This window comes from Liolophura sinensis, chromosome 8 (assembly GCF_032854445.1).
Source record: "Liolophura sinensis isolate JHLJ2023 chromosome 8, CUHK_Ljap_v2, whole genome shotgun sequence".
NCBI lineage: Eukaryota > Metazoa > Mollusca > Polyplacophora > Chitonida > Chitonidae > Liolophura > Liolophura sinensis.
In genome coordinates this window covers 2177852-2200431 of record NC_088302.1, presented here as the reverse complement: position 1 = coordinate 2200431, position 22580 = coordinate 2177852, and the positions used below count along the sequence as shown (strand labels likewise).

Sequence of the window (22580 nt, the reverse complement as noted above, 5' to 3'; positions counted from 1 at the left end):
CTACGATGTGGACATTAGGTCAGGTGTCCTGCAACCGTTAAATTAGACCGTAACGTCCATCATGTTAATGTTAAATTGGAACATTACAGCGTTGACGAGTGCTTGGTGAGTGACGTCATAGGTTTGAATGTAACTCCAGCTGGCTTGACTGAGGCTTTAAGTCAGGACGATTCACCCTGTATCCGATATGATATTAAGCTATACTGTCGAATGATTGAACTATATTGTCCAAGAATCAAACCCTTACCTGATTATATGCAATACCGCCCGAATTACTGAGCTAGACTGTCAAGAAATCAGGCAAACACCAACCTGATAATATCCTGTACCGCCGAATCATTGAACTAGATTATCGTCGCTGTGAGTTTAAGCCCAGATCATGCTGGCTTCCTCTCCGGCCGTACGTGGGAAGGTCTGCAGCCAACCTACGGATGGTCGTGAGTTTCCCCCGGGCTGTGCCCGGTTTCCGCCCACCATAATGCTGGCCGCCGTCCGTATAAGAAAAATAATCTTGAGTACGGCGTAAAAACACCAATAAAATAAATAATAAAAATGAAAGAAAACAGTTTGTTAAGAAATCACAACACCTACCTGATAATAAGCTATTCCACCGAATGATTGAACCAGATTGTCAAAAAAATCAGTCAAACACCTACCTCATAATATGCTATACTGTCGAATTTCAAAGAATTCACTTTCCTCAGAACGTTACGTTGCTGCCGTCACTGTCACAATATTCCACAGATTCTTTTAGTTCGATCCACCCAGTAAATCTTGCCCGTCTGAATGTCAATGGTCAAGCCTCGAGGGCGGTACAAACCGCCCACGGCTAACACACGTGGGGAATCCCCATCCAGGCGGGCTCGCTTCACCAGCGGTACACGGCCCACTTCTATCCAGAACAGGTAGCTACAACATATCCAGATGATCACATGGTTGTCATTATCACTTGGTAAAAGGGCAGGGATCATCAATGCTAAGTTGTCGTTTAGCAGGTTTACGGTAAATTTTCGCACTTCTAAGATTTTTGTGAACCAGCGTTCTCATCTCTTCTAGTTTGTATTATTTACGGCATGTTCGCACGTGGTGGGAACAGACTCATCAGGAACATCCCTTGTCCAGAGTTCGCGCAAAATCCTAATAGGGCCGCGAACACTGCGAACGTACAGTAACTCCAATAGAAAACCTCTCAGGGTGTGGAACCTCGAACAAAGCAAGCAGTAAAGATATAACGTTATCGATAGCTAGATATATCGATCTCAAACAACAGGGCGTACTGTACAGAGCTTACGAAGCATAACTTTCATTGTACAGCTGAATCGTTCAAACGGACCGTTGCACGGTGTGTGATATGGCGGTGTGCGCAACTGTTTAATCGACAACAGAATACAAAATTCAGCAAAACAGTCCGATTTAAAATTACTATCGTTGTCGGTCTGAATTTCTTGTGGAATACCAGCGTGAAAAAAAAACTGCCCGCATCGCTTCAGCAACACGTTGAGATGGGATATTAGGTAACTGTATCGCCTCAGGATACCGGGTTGCCAAATCCACGTTCATTTCTCGATTGGATAGGTCCGATCATATCGACATCAACTCTCCAAAACGGTGTGTCAGTAAGAGGCATTTTCTCAACCGAGGCTTCAGGGATTTTATCACGTGAAATAGATTTCTGACAGATACTACAGGACTTACAAATGCTGCCAACATCAGAAGTTATACTGTATCTGGCCAATAGAAATTTCCTGGAATATGATCTTCTCACCAAGTGCTAAGCTATTACAACATCGTGACCAAGCTTGAAAACATCACTACGCATGTCAGAAGGAACTACTAATTGCTTTACGACTGCTGAACCAGAGCTTTTAACGTGTAAAAGTGCACAGTATGTATAAGGTTGTAATAACCAAACAGCTCCGTGTCTTTGCCTCGTATTCTGGCCTCACACATGTACTAGCTGATGGCACCTTTTGAGCGCAACATCAGCCTTAACCTTACTAACAATAGATTCATTATTTGCGTCAAGTACATTTGTACTTGGCACAGCTAATGGCTTAAAATTGTTCGTACCACGACATGTCTCTATCGCAACTGTTGTCTCCCCTTAACTATCTAATTTTGGATTGGGGGATACATCAGATACCGAATCCAGCGATTCCTTCTCACTCACACATCCTTAACGCACGTTACCTATCGTAACTGGAACTGGCGTGTGCACACAAATTCTATTGATGGGCGCAACGCGTACTGCCCGATCTATCATAACGTACCTATTCCTTTTACCAGTCAGTTGCTCTTCCTTGACCAAACAACGGTTAACTACGACACCATTACAACTAGTATTGCGCATCACCCGTACCTTTTGACCACCAAAATAACCTTGCTCAATCTGCAAATCAGACGCGTCAGTATTTGTGTCTTGACGAGAGCCACTGAGTACCAGTACTATCAGATTCTAGTTCAGATGAACCATTACACATTGAACAAATATGACAAATATTTTCAGAGACTGCATCGCAGATTGCAGTGTAAATAGGTTTTGCCCTGGCATCCTGTGGACGGTTTTGCACCCATGAGCAACATGGCCGATTTAGTATTCTTATCCGAACTAACCTCACTTTTTTGTGTTGGAAGCATCTCCTTTTGAGCTACAGGGAAGAAACAAATGACCTCACCTCGAGCATCCATGAAAGTATCTGAAAGTCGTATAGTCTCGGGTATAGATTTTGGGCCCCCCTCACGCACAAAGACGGATAATTCCCGGTTGACCTTGCTTATAAGTTCTTCCTTTACAAGCAAGCCACGCAGGCTATTGAAATAATTGACACAACCAAAAAGTTCAAAACATAGGTGTAGATCAGTTTTTAATCGAAAGGTAAATTGGGACAGAGTCTCGTTAAGTTCTGGTCCAGCCGAAAAGAACCTTTCCTGAAGCCGTATTCAGAAACTTCCTGAACAACGACTCTTTCAATCTATCATAGTTTTTGGCGCCGATAGGGTTTAACCTTACGTAAACGTCCAGAGTCTTACCAATAAGAAGAATGACCAAATATGTAGACCAATGGTTTCGTTTTCAGTTTTGTGCTGCAGCACAACACTTGATTCGTTCTAGGTAAGAATCTAACCGGGCTTTACTTTCTTCAAACACCGGTAACCTCGGTAAACACCGGTAACTTCGGTAAACACCGGTAACTTCGAAGGGAATCCGATACGCTGAGGACCCATGCGATCCGTATTGCCACGAACGTTTTCTGCAGCTTGGGCTGCTGTACGTTTTCAAGGATCTCGAGATCCAAACGCTTCAGATCCCGTTTCTCGGCGCGTTTCTGGCGCTCGAAATTCTTAAGCCTGCTTTCGGTCAAACATAGCTCGCTGGAGCTCATTTTCAGTGAAAGTCCGTAGTTCTTCCCCGCCCAAGCCTAACTCTCTACTACATCGCGTCCAATCCACTAAATCTGACATAGTGTGAGATACTACTAGACAAACTAGCAACGCATGCATCAATCACTGATGTACAGCTGACAAAACAAGCAGCAGCTTGCAGATAATTTCCACCAGAGCTATTGTCTTTCATAATCACTAACACAAAAACAAGTACTTGCGCCAATGATTCCTCAAATAACACGGGAACGTGGTATTTATAGTAGTTAAACATATAATTGATAAAAACATTTACTAGGCTTTGATTTTGCATGTATAGGGCTATTAAACTAAAAAAGAAACCTCATATGTGTTATTTTATGTTCCAAACAGACCCATATAGAACAAAGTGTGTTGCTAGTGGATAAAAATGGTTTATAGACGTAATGGGCGTACACTAAAACAAAATTAGGCATAAAGGTGCGCTTGGTGCAACCATAACAGACGACAGTAGCAAGATGTTGTCACTTTTTTATTTCACAGGGACTAGCCATCCGTACTGGGGGCTTGTTCTGTACACTGTATGCCCCTCTCTCACATTCACAACAGCAACGGCAACGCTCTCTCATTGACTGCCTAAAACCCGTGAACACAACAGCAAGTCAACGGTCACTCACTGACTGCCTAACACCCGTGGACACAACAGCAAGGCAACTTTCTCTCACTGAATGCCTAAAACCGGCGGACACAACAGCAACACAACGCTCTCTCATTGAATGCCTAACACCCGTCGCAAGGCTCTCTCATTGACTGCCTAACACCCGTGAAAACAGTAGCAAGTCAACGGTCTCTCATTGACTGCCTAACACCCGTGGACACAACAGCAAGGCAACGTTCTCTCAATGACTGCCTAACACCCGTAGACACAGTAGCAAGTCAACGTTCTCTCATTGACTGCCTAACACCCGTGGACACAACAGCGAGGCAACGTTCTCTCAATGAGTGCCTAACACCCGTGAACACAGTAGCGAGTCAACGTTCTCTCATTGACTTCCTAACACCCGTGGACACAACAGCGAGGCAACGTTTTCTCAATGACTGTCTAACACCCGCGGACACAACAGCAAGGCAACGTTCTCTCAATGACTGCCTAGCATCCGTGGACACAACAGCAAGGCAAAGTTTTCTCAATGACTGCCTAACACCCGTGAACACAGTAGCAAGTCAACGTTCTCTCAATGACTGCCTAACACCTGTGAACACAGCAGCAAGTCAACGTTCTCTCAATGACTGCCTAACACCCGTGGACACAACAGCAAGTCAACGTTCTCTCAATGACTGCCTAACACCCGCGGACACAACAGAGAGGCAACGTTCTCTCAATGACTGCCTAACACCCGTGGACACAACAGCGAGGCAAAGTTTTCTCAATGACTGCCTAACACCCGTGGACACAGTAGCAAGTCAACGGTCTCTCATTGACTGCCTAACACCCGTGAACACAACAGCGAGGCAACGTTCTCTCAATGACTGCCTAACACCCGCGGACACAACAGCAAGTCAACGGTCTCCGATTGACTGCCTAACACCCGTGGACACAACAGCGAGGCAACGTTTTCTCAATGACTGCCTAACACCCGTGGACACAGTAGCAAGTCAACGTTCTCTCATTGACTGCCAAATGCCCGTGGACACAACAGCAAGGCAACGTTTTCTCAATGACTGCCTAACACCCGTGAACACAGTAGCAAGTCAACGTTCTCTCACTGACTGCCTAACACCCGTGGACACAACAGCAAGGCAACGTTCTCTCAATGACTGCCTAACACCCGTGGACACAACAGCCAGGCAACGTTTTTCTCATTGACTGCCTAACACCCGTGGACACAACAGCAAGGCAACGTTCTCTCAATGACTGCCTAACACCCGTGGACACAACAGCAAGGCAACGTTCTCTCAATGACTGCCTAACACCTGCGGACACAACAGCGAGGCAACGTTCTCTCAATGACTGCCTAACACCCGTGGACACAACAGCAAAGGCAACGTTCCCTCAATGACTGCCCAAAACCCGTGGACAGAACAGCAAGCCAACGATCTGTCATTGACTGCCTAACACACGTGGACACAACAACAAAGCAACGTTTTTCTCTTTGACTGTCTAACACCCGTGGACACAACAACAAGGCAACGTTTTTCTCATTGACTACCTAAAACCCGTGGACACATCAGCAAGGTACTGTTCTCTCATTGACTGCCTAACTTGCAGACTGCCTGTTGCAGAGACTTTCGAGTTTCTGTGTGTGGTATCGCATTGTATTGTTGGAAATGGAAGAGCTCCGGGACAAGGACCTGGTTACGATATCCCGATGAATTGAGGCCCCCACGAATTACGAAAAGTTCGAATTGTTCTAAAGCCATTGAAGTTTATCGGGTACACATCTTCTGATCTAAACCGACCGATTTTATCAGCTACTTGACACACCTTCTGATCTAAAGCTACTTGCCTTTACAAGGTACCTGACCTACCCTCTGACCTACCCTCTGACCTAAATCCACCAGCCTTTATCAAGTGCCAGACATACCTCCTGGCCTAAAGCCACCGACCTTCATCAGGAACCTGACAGACCTCCTGACCTAAACCGATCGATCTTCATCAGGTAAATGACACAACTTCTGGTGTCAAGCCACCAGCCTTTACCAGGTACCTGACACGCCTCCTGACCTAAACCCACCGGCCTTCATCAGGTATCGGACACTCCCCCTGACCTAAAGCAACATCTTCTCACCAAGTACCTGACCTCCTGGCCTAAAGTACAAAAGTAACTGTATGATAGCTATACAAATAAAACAACCGAATTAAATTTTAAAAAGTATACATCAAAAAACAACTTATTCAACAGTGAATTTAACAAACCCTGTCATCAGAGCTATATAGGCCTACATGTAGAAATCACACTGAATGGAAGTTAGCTTAAAAAACATAATAATATTTTTCCACTTTATACAGGATGAACTTCGTTGTGGTAGATTGCTCGTGGTGTGAAATGGCATTATCAACTTCAGTCAGTGTGCTGACGACAGGTATGATTACTGTCACAGTCAAAATATGGTCATTGACGTAACTGTCAACGGCTAAAATACTTTGCTCCATCTGTCTAAATTTTCCCACCATGAACAAAACCAGTGACGTTGCTTGTACGGCGTACTCATTAATATTCATGACTATTGCTTAAGCCACGCCTACCTGGAGAAGGGTTAGAGTATTACCACTATCACACAGAAGTTGTGACGCGCATACACGCCAGGCTGAATTTTTCGCTCTTTCTGGAGATCAAGAATTGTACGGGGTATTTATGCAAAAGAAGATTGTTGAATCAGTATCAGGGCAATCCACTGTCTTTTGTGGGTTGTTGGTTGGCAGACTGCCCGTGTCTTTTTGTCCCTGGTTACTTCCTTGTTAGGAGGTTCTCTTTTTTCACAAAGTATAATGTCTATATACTGTACATCCCAGTCGATATCTTCAAACGTCGATCAAACTCAAAACGTTTGATAGGGTGATAATCAATGACAATATCACATTTTGGATAGCTTTATTTGTTGAGCAAACGACAAAATGTGTGAAGTAACATTTACACGTAGGGCCATGACCATATAGCAAACGACAATCCATGTGATGTAACAATGACAAGTAAAGTATGACCAAAATAGCAAACGACAGTACATGTGATGTAACATAACAAATAAAGCACGGTATGAACAAATTGCAAAAATAATGCATTTGTAGGAATCATAAACATGACAAAAAGCACACAACTTGAACTTACCCTCGCCGTGGATCGACGGCTATCCCTAAGGGAAAATCCACGTCGCGCTCCACCAGGACGTTGTAGTCAAAAGGATCATCCTTTTTCAACGACTTTACGGCGATCCAACTGAATAATCCATCAACCCAGTAGAGGTTTCTGCTCGACCAGTCAACTGTCATTTGTAAGGAGTCACCAACACCTCGATGAACGATTCTGGTAGACAGAGAATGTATGTTAATCTCGAAAAAAGTTTTTGTGTAAAGTTCAGCAAAATACACCGCGCCTGCCGCATAATCTGAACACACAGAGTGAATGTTGGCCTCAGGATCTAGGATTGTGTTAAAAGATATTCGACCACGTGTAATATTATCTCTGGATACATCAGCTGGATCTCCCGGGATAAAGGCTAGAAATGGATCACGAAGGGCCTCGGTTTTCGAACTCCAGATCAGGCTTTTTTCAAAGGGAGCTGAAAGGAAAGATTACAATTGGTTTATGTGGCTGTGTTTATTCTTGGGATAGATTTATTGTTTTATTTATTTGATTAATGTTTTTACGATGTTGGCGGCCAACACCATGGTGGGAGTAAACCGGGAAGAACCGGGGGGGGGGGGAACCCACGATTACCCGCAGGTTGCTAACAGACCTTCTCACGCATGGCCGTAGAGAAAGCCAGCATGAGCTGGAGAAGTTTTGGGGTCACTGCGCCGCTCTCGGCCACATTGTGTTGTGATAGATAACGTGGGTTTAAAATCTGTCAGTCAGCACGAAATCCTCCGTTGTTATCTGGCTTCGATTCATGAGCAGGACACCCCTTATACTTCGGGATGTATAGATGGGAATTCTGCCGGAAGTTTGGTGTCTACATCAAACTGATTTTACATTTGATTTTTAGGTCCGCTTATCTTGTGGAACTTTTATACGGAAAATCATATCAAGAACTTCATTTAGAAAGACAGTAGGGCCAGTTCGAAGTCTGACGAAGTTCCTGTAGAGAGACAGTAGAGCCAGTTCGAAGCCTGGTATATATAAAAATTGTGTGTTGATTTGAATCAACCGTTATGTTGGCAGATTGGGTTGGTCAGGGCGAAGCCATACTTAGGTAATGATATTTTGCTGTGAGAAAAAGTGTGAGAAAAGCCGAAGACACGAGACATGACACCCCACCCAATCACATGATATACTGACACCGGGCCAACCAGTCCTGTTTCCTTGTTCTAACCTCTCAGTGCTGAGCGCCAAGCAGTAAGTGCCATATTTAAAGCCTTTGGTATGACCCAACCCGACTTGATCCTGATCCCGACTTCGAGGCGGACGCTCTAACCACTGGGCCACCAAAGCGATCCGATTCCGGAGTGAAGCTATCCATGTATATTTACGTTATGTCAGTGCACTGCTTTACATCCGTGCAAATGCCTTATATCACTAAAAACACGCTTACGTTGTGATACTTTGTGTAATGCTAAGCGCTGCTTACTTTGTGATACTTTGTGTAATGCTAAGCGCTGCTTACTTTGTGATACTTTGTGTAATGCTAAGCGGTGCTTGCTTTGTGATACTTTGTGTAATGCTAAGCGATGCTTACTTTGTGTAATGCTAAGCGGTGCTTACTTTGTGATACTTTGTGTAATGCTAAGCGATGCTTACTTTGTGATACTTTGTGTAATGCTAAGCGATGCTTACTTTGTGCCAGTGCAAAGAGAGGCTTACACTGTGATACTTTGTTTCACGTTGAAGCGATAGGCCTAATTACGTTTGACGCTTTGTGTCAAAATAAAGCCATACTTACGTTGTGATGATAAGGGATCAATCTGGGCGAAATAAAGCAATACTTACGTTGTGATGATAAGGGATCAACCTGGGCGAAGACACAAAATAGCCAACATATCCACAAATGAAACATTTCGCAGCCGTGCTTGTTTAAAGCAAGAGACAGAAATTACACCATCAAGCTATATTAAGCAGGGAGAACAGTGATCAACTCTGAAAATATTCCCACTTGACACTGTCTAATCCCGGAAGAGAAATTGGAGTCACGTGACGCCTTGACGTCGGCCCCAGGGTTGCTGCACCATCATGGCTCGATGCTATGTCATACAGCGCAGCATTTGAAACTTGTGAAAACATGCAACAGAGAACAAGCAGGTATGCTTTTAAAGGATTCAATTCTCGTTTTCACATTTAAATAACCAGTTAAAGAGTGAAGAGTGAATAAGTTTTTATTATACCAAGCTTAAACTTGACATCGTGTTTCCAAACACGAAGTCGAGTTTTAATGAAAGAAAAAAATGATTTTTTATCAAGTCTTTCTTTTCATTTTAGACCAATAAACGTAAAGGAATATTAGAATGTTAGAGCAAGGCGCCTCGTTCTAAATAATGCTTTTATTATCTCGCCTTTGCCGTTGGTTTTGAACAAGTAAATATGGAAAAGTTAAAATTTTAGAAGGAGGCGCCACACGCCTTGCGTTTTCCCACTATGACTAAGACGTGGCTACTTATTTTTACATGATCCTGCCCTAATTTGTTTTTTACTCTAGCGTGTAAACCTGGGGTGTCAATTTATAGTTGACCATTGGTATACTAATGCCTGACTCCCAGATTCATTTCATTTGCCCAGTGTATATACACAGACTGAACACTATTTTACATGGAGTTGAATTTGAACAAAAAACAGTCTGTTTCCGCATGCCTGTATTTTTTGAATGATTTTTGGAAATACATGTATGTGTGAACGGGAGCTGACTTCCATGACTGGAATTCTGCTGGGCGGTGTACCAAACACATACACAATCTTGTGTTGTCCATTAGTCACGTAACAACACAAGCCGTTGGAAATCTATGTCATTGCATTGCAGGTTTTGGTTAGATTCATGTCGCGGTTACTTTCGATAAATAAAACGCATGTGTATGCAGTATTATTAGGAAGATGGGTTGAGATAAAGCTTTTTGTGTTTTCTGACATCCTTTCCTGTCTCATCACCGTGACCCCAGTGATTTCGGCGCTGTTCAAGATCTCTGTACCAAATTTGCTAGTGGTGGTAGATATAAAGCGAATGTATCACCGTGGAAAGACGAGGCAAACAGATATACCGTATTTCCTGTACGTCAGATGAAAATTGTGTATCTTGATCAACACTGAAACTGTTATACAAATATATGTATATATACGGTTAGGTAGTGCTGGTAATTGCGGTACATTAGTCGTCGAGAACATGGACTGCTTTGACATTTAAATGTGTCATTGCACTAATGTAGGCCGTGCACACACACACTCTCAAAAAAAAAAAACCAGGCACTCACTCACTCTCTCTCGAACTACACAGACACCTACATGTATTATCTATGCCATACAAGACTGTACCGAAGGTGTCACTTTTCGCATGAGACGTTGAAGGTGCGGAATGTCTGCACGTTAACGGCACCGAATGCACGCTGCAAGCACAGAATGCCTGCACGTTGAGGGCACAAAATATATGCACGTTGAGGGCATGGAATGCCTGCAGGTTGACGGCACAGAATGCCTGCACATTGACGGCACAGAGTGCATGCACGATGACGGCACGGAATGCCTGCACGTTGACGGCACAGAGTGCATGCACGTTGACGGCACAGAGTGCATGCACGATGACGGCACGGAATGCCAGCACGTTGACGGCACAGAGTGCATGCACCTTGACGGCACGGAATGCATGCTCGTTGCAAGCACAGAATATATGCACGTTGAGGGCACAGAATATATGCACGTTGAAGGCACGGAATGCCTACACGTTGACGGCACAGAATGCCTGCACGTTGACGGCACAGAATGCCTACACGTTGACGGCACAGAGTGCATGCACGTTGACGGCACGGAATGCCCGCACGTTGAGGGCACGGTATGTCTACACGTTCTGGATTCTCGAATTAGGTCGTGCCATTGTACCCACACAATTATGTACTTGACTGGCAATGCTCACCTTGTATAATTCATAATTATGTAATGCAGACCCCTTGATATAGCTATAAATGCAACGAATATGGATCTTCATTTACTGAACTTCCTTATATCGAATTTACCTAGAGCTGCCGCACTATTTTGTCAGGTCAGATATCTCATTTAAAATGCTGTCATGAAACGTTATCGTTTTAGACGGATGTATTATCACACCTGCGGATAATATTAAGCCTTTGTAGATTTTTGTTTAATTCCTCAAAGCAGGAACAGTGGTATTAAAACATGATGCGTTTTGATGGAATTTCATTCGAAACTTCGATGTCAACGCGAAATTGTAAGGATTACAGGATTCTAACGACATTCCGTCGACAAGTGTTCTAGTACGCTCTTGTCGATTGAATCTCCATTGAATCTCGTGCTGCCAATTAAATCTCGTGTTGTCCATTGATTCTCGTCCTGTCAATTAAATCTCGTGTTGTCCACTGATTCTCGTCCTGTAAATTAAAGCTCGTGTTGTCCACTGATTCTCGTGCTGTCAATTAAATCTCGTGGTGTCCGCTGATTCTCGTCTTGTCTCTTGTGTTGCCCACTGATTCTCGTGCTGTCAATTAAATCTCGTGTTGTCCACTGATTCTCGTGCTGTCAATTAAATCTCGTGTTGTCCACTGATTCTCGCCCTGTCACTTAAATCTCGTGTTGTCCACTGATTCTCGCCCTGTCAATTAAATATCGTGTTGTCCACTGATTCTCGTCTTGTCAATTAAATCTCGTGGTGTCCACTGATTCTCGTCCTGTCAATTAAATCTTGTGTTCTCCAATGATTCTCGCCCTGTCAGTCAATTAAAGCTCGTGTTGTTCACTGATTCTCGTGCTGTCAATTAAATCTTGTGGTGTCCACTGATTCTCGTGCTGTCAATTAAATCTCGTGTTGTCCACTGATTCTCGTGCTGTCAATTAAATCTCGTGTTGTCCACTGATTCTCGTCCTGTCAATTAAATCTTGTGTTGTCATCTGATTCTCGTCTTGTCAATTAAATCTCGTGTTGTCCTCTGATTCTCGTCCTGTCAATTAAATATCGTGGTGTCCACTGATTCTCGTGCTGTCAATTAAATCTCGTGGTGTCCACTGATTCTCGTCCTGTCTCTTGTATTGTCCACTGATTCTCGTCCTGTCAGTTAAATCTCGTGTTGTCCACTGATTCTCGTCCTGTCAATTAAATCTCGCGTTGTCCACTGATTCTCGTCCTATCTGTTAAATCTTGTGTTGTCCAATGATTCTCGTGCTGTCAATTAAATCTCGTGTTGTCCACTGATTCTCGCCCTGTCACTTAAATCTCGTGTTGTCCACTGATTCTCGCCCTGTCAATTAAATATCGTGTTGTCCACTGATTCTCGTCTTGTCAATTAAATCTCGTGGTGTCCACTGATTCTCGTCCTGTCAATTAAATCTTGTGTTCTCCAATGATTCTCGCCCTGTCAGTCAATTAAAGCTCGTGTTGTCCACTGATTCTCGTGCTGTCAATTAAATCTTGTGGTGTCCACTGATTCTCGTGCTGTCAATTAAATCTCGTGTTGTCCACTGATTCTCGTGCTGTCAATTAAATCTCGTGTTGTCCACTGATTCTCGTCCTGTCAATTAAATCTTGTGTTGTCATCTGATTCTCGTCTTGTCAATTAAATCTCGTGTTGTCCTCTGATTCTCGTCCTGTCAATTAAATATCGTGGTGTCCACTGATTCTCGTGCTGTCAATTAAATCTCGTGGTGTCCACTGATTCTCGTCCTGTCTCTTGTATTGTCCACTGATTCTCGTCCTGTCAGTTAAATCTCGTGTTGTCCACTGATTCTCGTCCTGTCAATTAAATCTCGCGTTGTCCACTGATTCTCGTCCTATCTGTTAAATCTTGTGTTGTCCACTGATTCTCGTCCTGTCAATTAAATCTTGTGTTGTCCACTGATTCTCGTCCGGTCAATTAAATCTCGTGTTGTCCACTGATTCTCGTCCTGTCTTTTGTATTGTCCACTGATTCTCGTCCTGTCAATTAAAAATAAAGTTGTATGACTGTGTCGTTCACTCGGGTTCTATAAATAAATCAGTGGTACAAAATCGTAAGGTTGCCAAGAAATGAAACTCAGAAAAAATCTATAAAGGTATCGGGGACCACCGTGGCCGAGTAGCTAGTCTGTTAGGGCTGCCGAATGTCGCCTGACCCTCTCGTCAATACGCTGGTCGCGAGTTCAAGTCCGCCTCAGGCAGGCTTCATCTCCTGTCTTAAAAATGTACATGTGAGGATCATCCAGCAATCTGCGGATGTTCGTGGGTTTCCCTCGGGCTCCCTTCCATCATAAATCTGCCCTCCGTTGTATAAGTGAAACATTTTTGAGAATTGGGTGCAACACAAAACACTACGGCCAATATCCAGCAAGCCGCTTCTTTTAAAGTAATTATGACATCACAAGAAGAAATGTAGTCTTGGCATCGAAAACAAACGTAGATATGGGATTTGACACTATGAATAGGAAGAAGTCTATTTTAGCTGCATTTTCTTTGAAATAATATGGATGTCCAGCATATCGATTGAAATAATTTAAAGATAACTGAATATAGGTTACAAGTTAAAAGAAACAGACAATAGTGTTGTCAGCGCAGTGTAAATTTGCTGTCGGACCCTGCAGTACAAAAAGAGCACAAATTCAGTTTGTTTACTGGTTGTTTATTTGTTTGCTTAGTGTTTAATGTAGCAGTCAACGTTATATCGGTGTTAACACGACCGTGTATCCTTGTAGCCGACAGGGCAGAATGCTGACATGTTTATAATTACTGCCTCACTGCGACCACATGCCAACAGACACCAGACACAACGCCGAAACAGTCACCGACCAAAAGTTGGCCTACCCCTTTCACGCTGAGCTCCAGGCGAGGTATATATCAGTCAGACGCTCTTTCTATTATGTCACCACACATCTTAACTCATGTCTTCGGGGATGATGTACGCCACTCATTTAAATCTAGGCCAACAGTATCTAGGGAAACATATACGACTGCCAAAATAGCCAGAAGCGAGTTTGCAATAGGAATGGATATTGACAGTGGTGACATAAATGTATTATATTTCAGTTTGCTTTCGTGACTGGGTCAGGTTAATGTGCATAGGACAACACAAAGCCAGCCAGTATAGCCGTACGTAATGTATAGAACTCCACTGTTATGTAGTATGTCAGCAGAGTGTACCCGATGTAAACTCCACCCAATTGGATCCTGAGGCTCAAGGAGAGACTCTCTGTCAACTGCGCACAAAGTGCTCATATTCAATGTTCCCAACGAGAACAATCAGATTTTCAGGCTCGTTTGGACTGTTGTGTACCTACGCATTGAGTGTGGGTCAAGCTAAACAAGCATTCGGAGCACTGACTAACAATAAATGTTCAATACTATATCAGCCGTCAAAATAATGGCTAATGAAAAAGGCCATATTCTTGTGGAAAATGGACGAAACAGCCCAACATCGGAGTGTAACTTGCCTCGGTGAAGTCAATTACCAAGTTCAAGTTTCAATTCAAACCAACCAACTGCATGATTTGAAGAAAAGTTCAGAAAACGGGTAAAGTCCAAAACGGACAAAAGTGTCCGAACACTGACTTGACCTGTATGTAGTGTATATTCATAGTGAAGCCAAGTACCAAGCTTATATTTAATACTATGAACCGTTTTGGAGAACAGTCCGAAAAACTTCTTGGCGATGGACCGACAGAGAAGTAGTAAACCCATTGCTCTTTCGGCGCCGGTAGGTAATCTATAATAAGAGATTGACGTAATCTGAAGATAAATCATCTGTTACTTTCTACGCACCAAAGTGCGTCAATCATGAACGACCGCTATTTAAAAAGGCTCTGAAATTGACGGGAATTCCCCAAGGGTTTTCAGCGGAATACATTTGTGCTCGTGACACGGTGGCTTATTATTCATGTTCCTGGGCGTCTTATCTGAAAGGTAGAGCGAGGTGTCACTTTTGTCAGAGACTTACTGTTCTTACATAGGATTCTTATAGACATATAGACAAAGCATTACCGTGTGACGGAAATATAGTCAGCATTATTTTTAGATTTTATGAAATTCCCTAGTCGCTGAACTTGTTCGATCAGCGAATCTTCCGGTGGACTGATTTCATTTATTCACTGTGGCCCATCATGCAGACTTTAAAGTATTCGTCTGTACGTGTATGTTTTAGACAAACCCATTTATAAGGAAACAGGAAGCTAAATTGTTGAATAACTTCGTTTGCTTATTGGCTTAGCTGCATAAATATACTAGGGCTGGGGACATATGGGCTATATTAAATTTGTTCATTCAGTTCAGGCATTGATTGTTGGTGTTGGTCATCGAAATATTGGTAACACTGGCGGTGGTGCATATAGGGACCTATACAGTATGGATTTTGTTACAGAATAGAGGAACGAAGGAATACGAATTCTACTGTAGAGATGACAAAATCATGGCGATAACACAAAACATATACACGTAATATACAAACCATAATTATGCGGTCACTTCCATATATACTATCATCGTAATCTTTTCTCAGAAAAGGCGTTCTTGAGGTTAAAACGATTAACGGTAACGTGATATACACTTGCCCAGAGGTCCAAACAGTGAGCAACGTTGAAATAGTGAGCAATGTCCAAATAGACAGCAATGTCCAAATAGTGAACAATGTCCAAATAGTCAGAAATGTCCAAATAGTAAACATTGTCCAAATAGTCAACAATGACCAAGTAGTGGATAATGTCCGAATGGTGAACAATGTCCAAATAGTTAGCAATGTCCAAATAGTGAACGATGACCAAACAGTGAATAATTTCCAAACAGTGAACAATGTCCAAATAATCAGCAATGTCCAAATAGTGAACAATGGCCAAATAGTGAATAATTACCAAAGTGAACAATGCCCAATTAGTCAGCAATGTCCAAATAGTTAACGATGACCAAACAGTGAACAATGTCCAAACAGTGAACAATGTCCAAACAATGAACAATGTCCAAATAGTTAGCAATGACCAAATAGTGAATAATGACCAAATAGTGAATAATGACCAAATAGTGAATAATGTCCAAATGGTAAACAATGTCCAAATAGTCAGCAATGTCCAAATAGTGAACACTGATCAAATAGTGAATAATTTGCAAACAGTGAACAATGTCCAATTAGTCAACAATGTCCAAATAGTGAGCAATGACCAAGCAGTGAATAATGTCCAAACAGTGAACAATGTCCAAATACTGAACAATGTCCAAATAGTTAGCAATGTCCAATTAGTGAACAATGTTCAAATAGTGAACACTTGTACTATGACAGACGCATTGGGTGTAAAATATACATTCTGCAACATACATATTCCACATCCATTTATCCCTCATATACTGTATTTATTACACCAAAAGAGCTTATGTTTCGCCGGAGTCTCTCAGTCTGTCTGCCAGTTTGCCCTCTTTCAAACTATCTGTATGACTATGGTTGGAGAGACGAGACATCCATGGGAGTGTCATGTCCGGGGTTCTGGGGTCTCCGGCATGATACTTCAGCGGTGCCAACACTTTTAAGCCATGATGAAGGAACCAATCACGACGCCCCACCCAGTCACATTATGGTGATTCAACGAGCCTATCAGCACCGACTCGATTCACCTTGTTCTGGGCATCAAGCGATGAAGTATTAGATAAGTTTAAGGTTCGATTCGGGATTGAACCTCGGGCTTGCCGTTTACGAAGGAGATGATCTACCCACTACCCCTACCGCAGCCGGTTAACTGCTAATATCTTGGGCACCACCTATCATGCCGGCACTGACATACCTAAGGTTTACCTACACATATTTAGCGACTCGGTCCCATATCTAACGTGTATGTATGTATGTATGTATGTATGTATGTATATATTTGTGTATGCATGTATGAGGGACACAAAGATGAACAATCTAGTCTAATGACTCAGAAGTGGAGAAACCCTAACATTTACATAAAGTTCAGATGAAAGAGTACGAAAAGACTTTCCCGATTTGTTTAAAGAGACAAAGACACTTTACAATAATTTTTGTATAGTGGGCATTTGGTATACATTGTCTTTGTGTAATAATGTTATATAAATAAGCATGTAACGCATTTTTAATAAATACATTTGCACTAGAATTTGGTCTTTTCAGCTAACAAATGTGTTCCATCTGTATTTTGATCATACATGTATTTATATTTTAATACATTCATAAATATTATCATAATGCAGATCAAATGCATGTGTCTGGATACAAACAACAAATTTACATTCAACTAAATTTACACTGTATTACTTCTGATGGGAATTATTCGGAAGTGTGTGTTCACGATTTGTTATCTGTTATCGATTTGTTATCTGTTATCGATTTTTTATCGATTTGTTAATGCAGCCGACACAGAATCTATGACATTCACAAAGGCCTACATCGTGGATGGCCGCGTCTCTGTCTGTAGCTGTGACCATTCCACGAAGCGTAATGTTTTCAAGCAAACGTTAGACTAAATATAAAGTGATATAAATTATGAACTATATCAGTCAACACTAATTATATCCCCACCATTATCTTCATCCTAAACCGTGCTTAGCACATTTCAGTTACACGAGGTTTCTATAGTAATTTCAAGTGAAGTCAGCTGTTATCCTGTTTACTCAACTACCCACCACCCATCTCGACAATAAAGTTACTGACAGCCGAAACCAAAAAAGTTCTTTGAATTTCAATGTACATGTATTCCAGATTAAACCTTGCCCATGCGCATATAGCTGTAAAAGCCCCATGAGATATGAAAATGTCTTCTTGACACGGACTGCTGCGGTAATTGTAACAACTAGTCAAACGGCAACAAAAGATATAACAATAGGCAAAACAGTAATACATTCATTATTAATAAAAATGTGTACAATATTAGCACGTTGCATTTTTATCGCCAGTAAGGTCGGTGGCGTCACCATGGTGAGTACTGTATAGGAGTGTTTCTGAAAACTGCACAATGAATAGTACAGGAGTGTGTTGGCCAACTGTAATTGTTGAAACGTACACATGAAAATAACAAACACTTCGAGATGTATGCAAGTGTGTCCAAATATTGCACTGTGAGGTGTGATAGAGTGTGCCTGAAAAGACAAAACTAGTCCATACAAAGTGGGCAGCAATTTGGCGTGCACAGCTAGATAAAAACATCGTTTGATTTAGCCTGATACCAGACCTGTCTAGTAACCTGATACTGTAACTGTTACATATATACGATGTTCCCAATGATCCCAGCGATAAGGGAGGCCAGTGTCCCTGTTTAGGACATGAAAGCACCTCATAAATCCGTTTAACCAGCTGGTATGGCTTTCTGAAGGCAAAACTTTTTGGCTAAGAAAGCCTATCTCTGTCGCTGTAATCAACCAAGTACTGACTCTAATGTATAACCCGCGTCCTATCAGCCAGAAATCTTCGTAAATATCCCCATTTTAGCCCACTTTGTAATGTTTTTCCAAAAAGATTTGCCTCTCGAAGTGAAACGTAAATTTTGAAATGTAAAATATACGAAATCGGACTTAAACGCTTGTTAGTGCTGAAGGGAAGTAACTGCGGGAAATATTGTTCCGAACACGCGCTGTAATAGCACATCTCTTAAAGCCATTAGTACTGTTGTTTTTGCTCGACAATATCATTCTGCATATTTTGCTGAAACACATGGAATTATAATATTAGTGGAAAGATATAAATGTTGAAAGTTTAGAACGAGGCGCCACAGGCGTCCCATTTATACAATTCTTTTCCTCATTTACCGGGCTAAAATGAACAACAATCACCAGGTAAAGAGTCATGATTGTTTCTATTTCATTCTGCCTACTTTAAATGTTTACACATTTATTAGACAAGAACACTGAGTAGGCGAAGCACAGTTAAACAACATTTTCCTATCCCCGCTGCACATTCACTTATCAACAAATGCGCAAACTCAACGCACAAGGTCTGGAGGGAAATGTGTCATGGCGTAGTATCGGAACAATGATGGGGATTCTAGGTCGGCCAAGGGAGTGGAGGACTGCATCAGGCGTTTGAGGAAGCTGAACGGCTAGCAGACCCCACTCACCTAGGTAGAACCCAGTTCAATATATGCAAAAACCAGGCAAAGTTCACTGAAGCGATCTTTGAGAGACAAGGTCGAAAGAGAGAAACCAAGAAGAAAGTTCAGAAGGTATTGAACTAGGATGTGAAAGCCATGTGTAGCTGTCTATTTTCTCAACTTGTGTGTGAGGACATTGGAAACATAAAAAAAATCTGGTTGGGCCAGATACAACAACAAAAGCTGCTTGAGGTGTCGCGGGATCAGCATACTATGTTCTGGTGGAGAAACAGACACCTGGTGGGGCAGAGACTCATTTTCACAAGGGCAATATTCCAACAAATCACACTTACATGTATGCTGGATACTTGAACTTGATAATTTTTGTTCCATCGCCGTACATAATGTGTGAGTGCACATGTATATTGTCAGAGAAATGAATACACACATGCAATGACAACTACAAGCATACAGTGGTTTATTTTTAAGTTTAAAGAGGAAAATTAATCTTGTCAACTTCAAGCCTATGCCCTTAGACAGCAGCCAGTGTTGCAGCACAGATGCCTGTTTTTGATGTTTTGTGACAGCAGGTTGATTTTATGCACATTTACCTAGTGTCTCGTGGCACACATGGGAGGAACCCGACATGATTTGTAAATTAAATATACACTGGCCCTCTCTCCTACTCTACCCAAGTAAATTAATCTGCTGTTGTGTTTTTATCCACCTGTGTAATGCTGGGCCCTTATATGTGATGCAAGGCCTTACTGACCATCTTTAATCACACACCCTATCTCTCAGCCACATACTCGAATTTCACTCGCAGCACTCAAATTTTGCATTGTTTATCCAACGTCAGCCCCAAAAGAGACATTTTTAAAAAACAGGAACAATGAAACGTTGCCTGTGTTTGTTCCAGCCTGCTCATACACCTGTTCTACCCTCGAGAAAAGAGCGTTTTAGCCCATTTTTAAACAAAACAGATATGTGTGGAAATACAGAAGCTTTAAAACTGCTCAATCAAGTTCCATGTCAATGCAAACCACATTCCAGATGTACTCACCAAATATTATCAGGTTGCTGCGAAATCTGAGCACACAGTGACATATTACGTGTTTTGGCACAAGTGGACAGATCAGGCCACAGACCCCCCATTAATTTTCCATAAGCGACAATGTTAACGTTTAGCGCCTTAACTCAGCCCCAAACATTCAGTGGCCAATAAGCTTTGGTGCACACCTGGCCCAGCCTGTGAGAAAGAAGCCGTTAAAATCTTGACATAGGTTGACCGTCAAAATCTGGACAGCTGGGAGGGGTGCCTAGCAATGCCAAGGGGACGTCACTAGCAGCTTCATCACCACCTTTCTCCTTGTGTTCTCTCGCCCAGAATTTCAAATTTTCATCAATAAAGCTCACACCTCCTCAAAGTTTAGACAGTTTCCAGCATTTTAATACCAAGCATGCACCTGTACACCAAAAATGGACGCCTGTGAGCCCAAAAAGACTTTATACCCTAAAATACACAGAATTACATTCGTACATCCCTACCGAAAAACGGAAGTTGTAATGGAGGTCTGTGTCCAACTGCCGTTTGACGAAGTTGTTTACTTTACGACATCCTTTAGCGTTAAACTCATATTGAAGAGTTTCAATAGGGGCAATAACTTGTACTTGAGGAAGTAAACAGTTTCACTCTACAGGCTCATCTCCCTTCTACCTACAAATTATTGTTCATCTTTTCATTATTAAAATCTATTTACAGTTAGATTTTTGCACCATGAGATTAGATATGCATGTACATGTATAGAATTTCTATACATAGATGTTGTGACTTTGGTATTAGCCAATCAGTGCCCTGAGTACCGTCCTTGGTACTCATGAATATTTATGAGCGCAGACTATAAATACTGGGCAAATTCCTACTTTTAGTCCCAGATGATCTCGGACCACCGTCGTGTTAACATCTCAATTTCCACCAAGTTAGCTTTCTAAGGCAGGTAGTTTACATTTAAATCTGCAGTTAAAGTAGTAGTTAGACAAGTTGTCAGCACTGAAGTGGGATTTCAGCTTTAGAGCATACCAAGAGACAGTGGAACTGTTAGTTCCAAATTGTGACACAAGTGTTCACAGGCTGTGGGACTGACTTTCCTAGGCTGTGAGACTGATATTCCCAACCATGATTGAGACAGTATATCGCAGTAGTTTGTAACTAGGATTTTCTGGACCAAAAGTTTAATGCCCAAGTATGTGTTGAAACATTTATACTGGGAGAAGTTGTCTGTAATTGCTCCTGAGCAATGGTAGGACTGGGATTCCCAGTTTCGGCACAGTGAGACGCCAAATCCAAGATTTTGGAACTCGTTTTCCCAAGTTATTACTGTACCATTTCTGGAACTGTTAGAGCAACAAACAAGCTCATGGAAAGTGGTGATGAGGCACATGAAGATGTACTTGTGGGCATGGGTTTTCGTGGCATAAGAGTTCCGGTGGACTCCACCGGTGCCACAGATGAACTGGGTATACTCATGACAATGGTGATGGAAGTCGTCGCTACCGCAGTGGTCCTAGGATCAACAAAGGACCAAAAATCCTTGGTCAGCAACGTGTCCATTTCTGACACGGTAAGAGGGAGGGCTGCAACCTCCCCAATCGAATTTGCTGTGTCGTCATCAGACTCTGAATCTGTCAGGGATAGATCTATCAATGGACATCAACAGGCTTGGGAACAGTCATCTTCTTGATGAAAGGCTCATCGACCTGCGGTGTGCCGGGACTGGCGGATGTAGCACATTTTGTTGTTCTTGCCACAACAACTTTCGTCGCCCTCCTTTTTACCCAAGGGGTGGCTGGACAGGTCTCAAGGTGTTTGAACAAACAGGGCTTGTTCCTTGCCGGTTGATTGCAGTAAGGACACTCCTCAGGCCTTTGGCTACAGGACACCTTGTGCCGACATAAGCTAAATCTTGACCTATAGGATGCCCCACATGCACAATGATCATGTGATGAGATAGTTCAGACATCTGTAACAAAATAAGTAATTTTTTTGTTAATAATAGTTCACTATTGATGTTGTTTATTAGCTGCTTATTTATATATGAATTTTGATTATAGTTTATTTTGTTGATGTTCTTGTTACTGTTGTTGTTTAATAAAGTTCAGAGCTGTGACATGTCAGTGGTATTCAGTCTTAGTCATTTGTGAGGTCGCACTTAATCTGTCTTAACAGTCCACGGTTTATAAGTGGTTCCCTCATACAGTTTCAGTCGATCATAGTGGACTAGTTTCTTCTTAGCTCTGGGATGTTGTTGGACCCGGTATACTGTATCATCAAGTTTACCGATAACCTGATATGGTCCAGTCCAACGACAT

At 42.2% G+C, this 22580-nt stretch overlaps 1 protein-coding gene across 1 annotated transcript; it reads right to left on the bottom strand.

The window, feature by feature from the left end:
* Nucleotides 1–591: 591 nt before the first annotated feature.
* On the bottom strand, nt 592–9126 carry LOC135473038 (low-density lipoprotein receptor-related protein 6-like). Its single transcript, XM_064752817.1, has 3 exons — nt 9006–9126; nt 7188–7638; nt 592–909 (listed from the first exon to the last, which is right to left on the bottom strand). The coding sequence occupies exons 1-3, from the start codon at nt 9070–9072 to the stop codon at nt 729–731; spliced, it is 699 nt and encodes a 232-aa protein (XP_064608887.1). The 5' UTR covers nt 9073–9126; the 3' UTR covers nt 592–728.
* Between the last annotated feature and the right edge of the window lie 13454 nt (nt 9127–22580).

Excerpts from the sequence above, each read along its gene's own strand:
- LOC135473038 (XM_064752817.1), bottom strand. The coding sequence starts at position 9,072 with ATGTTTCATTTGTGGATATGTTGGCTATTTTGTGTCTTCGCCCAGGTT. Across the intron at positions 7,639-9,005 it reads TGATCCCTTATCATCACAAC|CTCCCTTTGAAAAAAGCCTG; the intron begins GTAAGTATTGCT and ends CTTTCCTTTCAG. Across the intron at positions 910-7,187 it reads GCCGTCGATCCACGGCGAGG|CTACCTGTTCTGGATAGAAG; the intron begins GTAAGTTCAAGT and ends GATATGTTGTAG.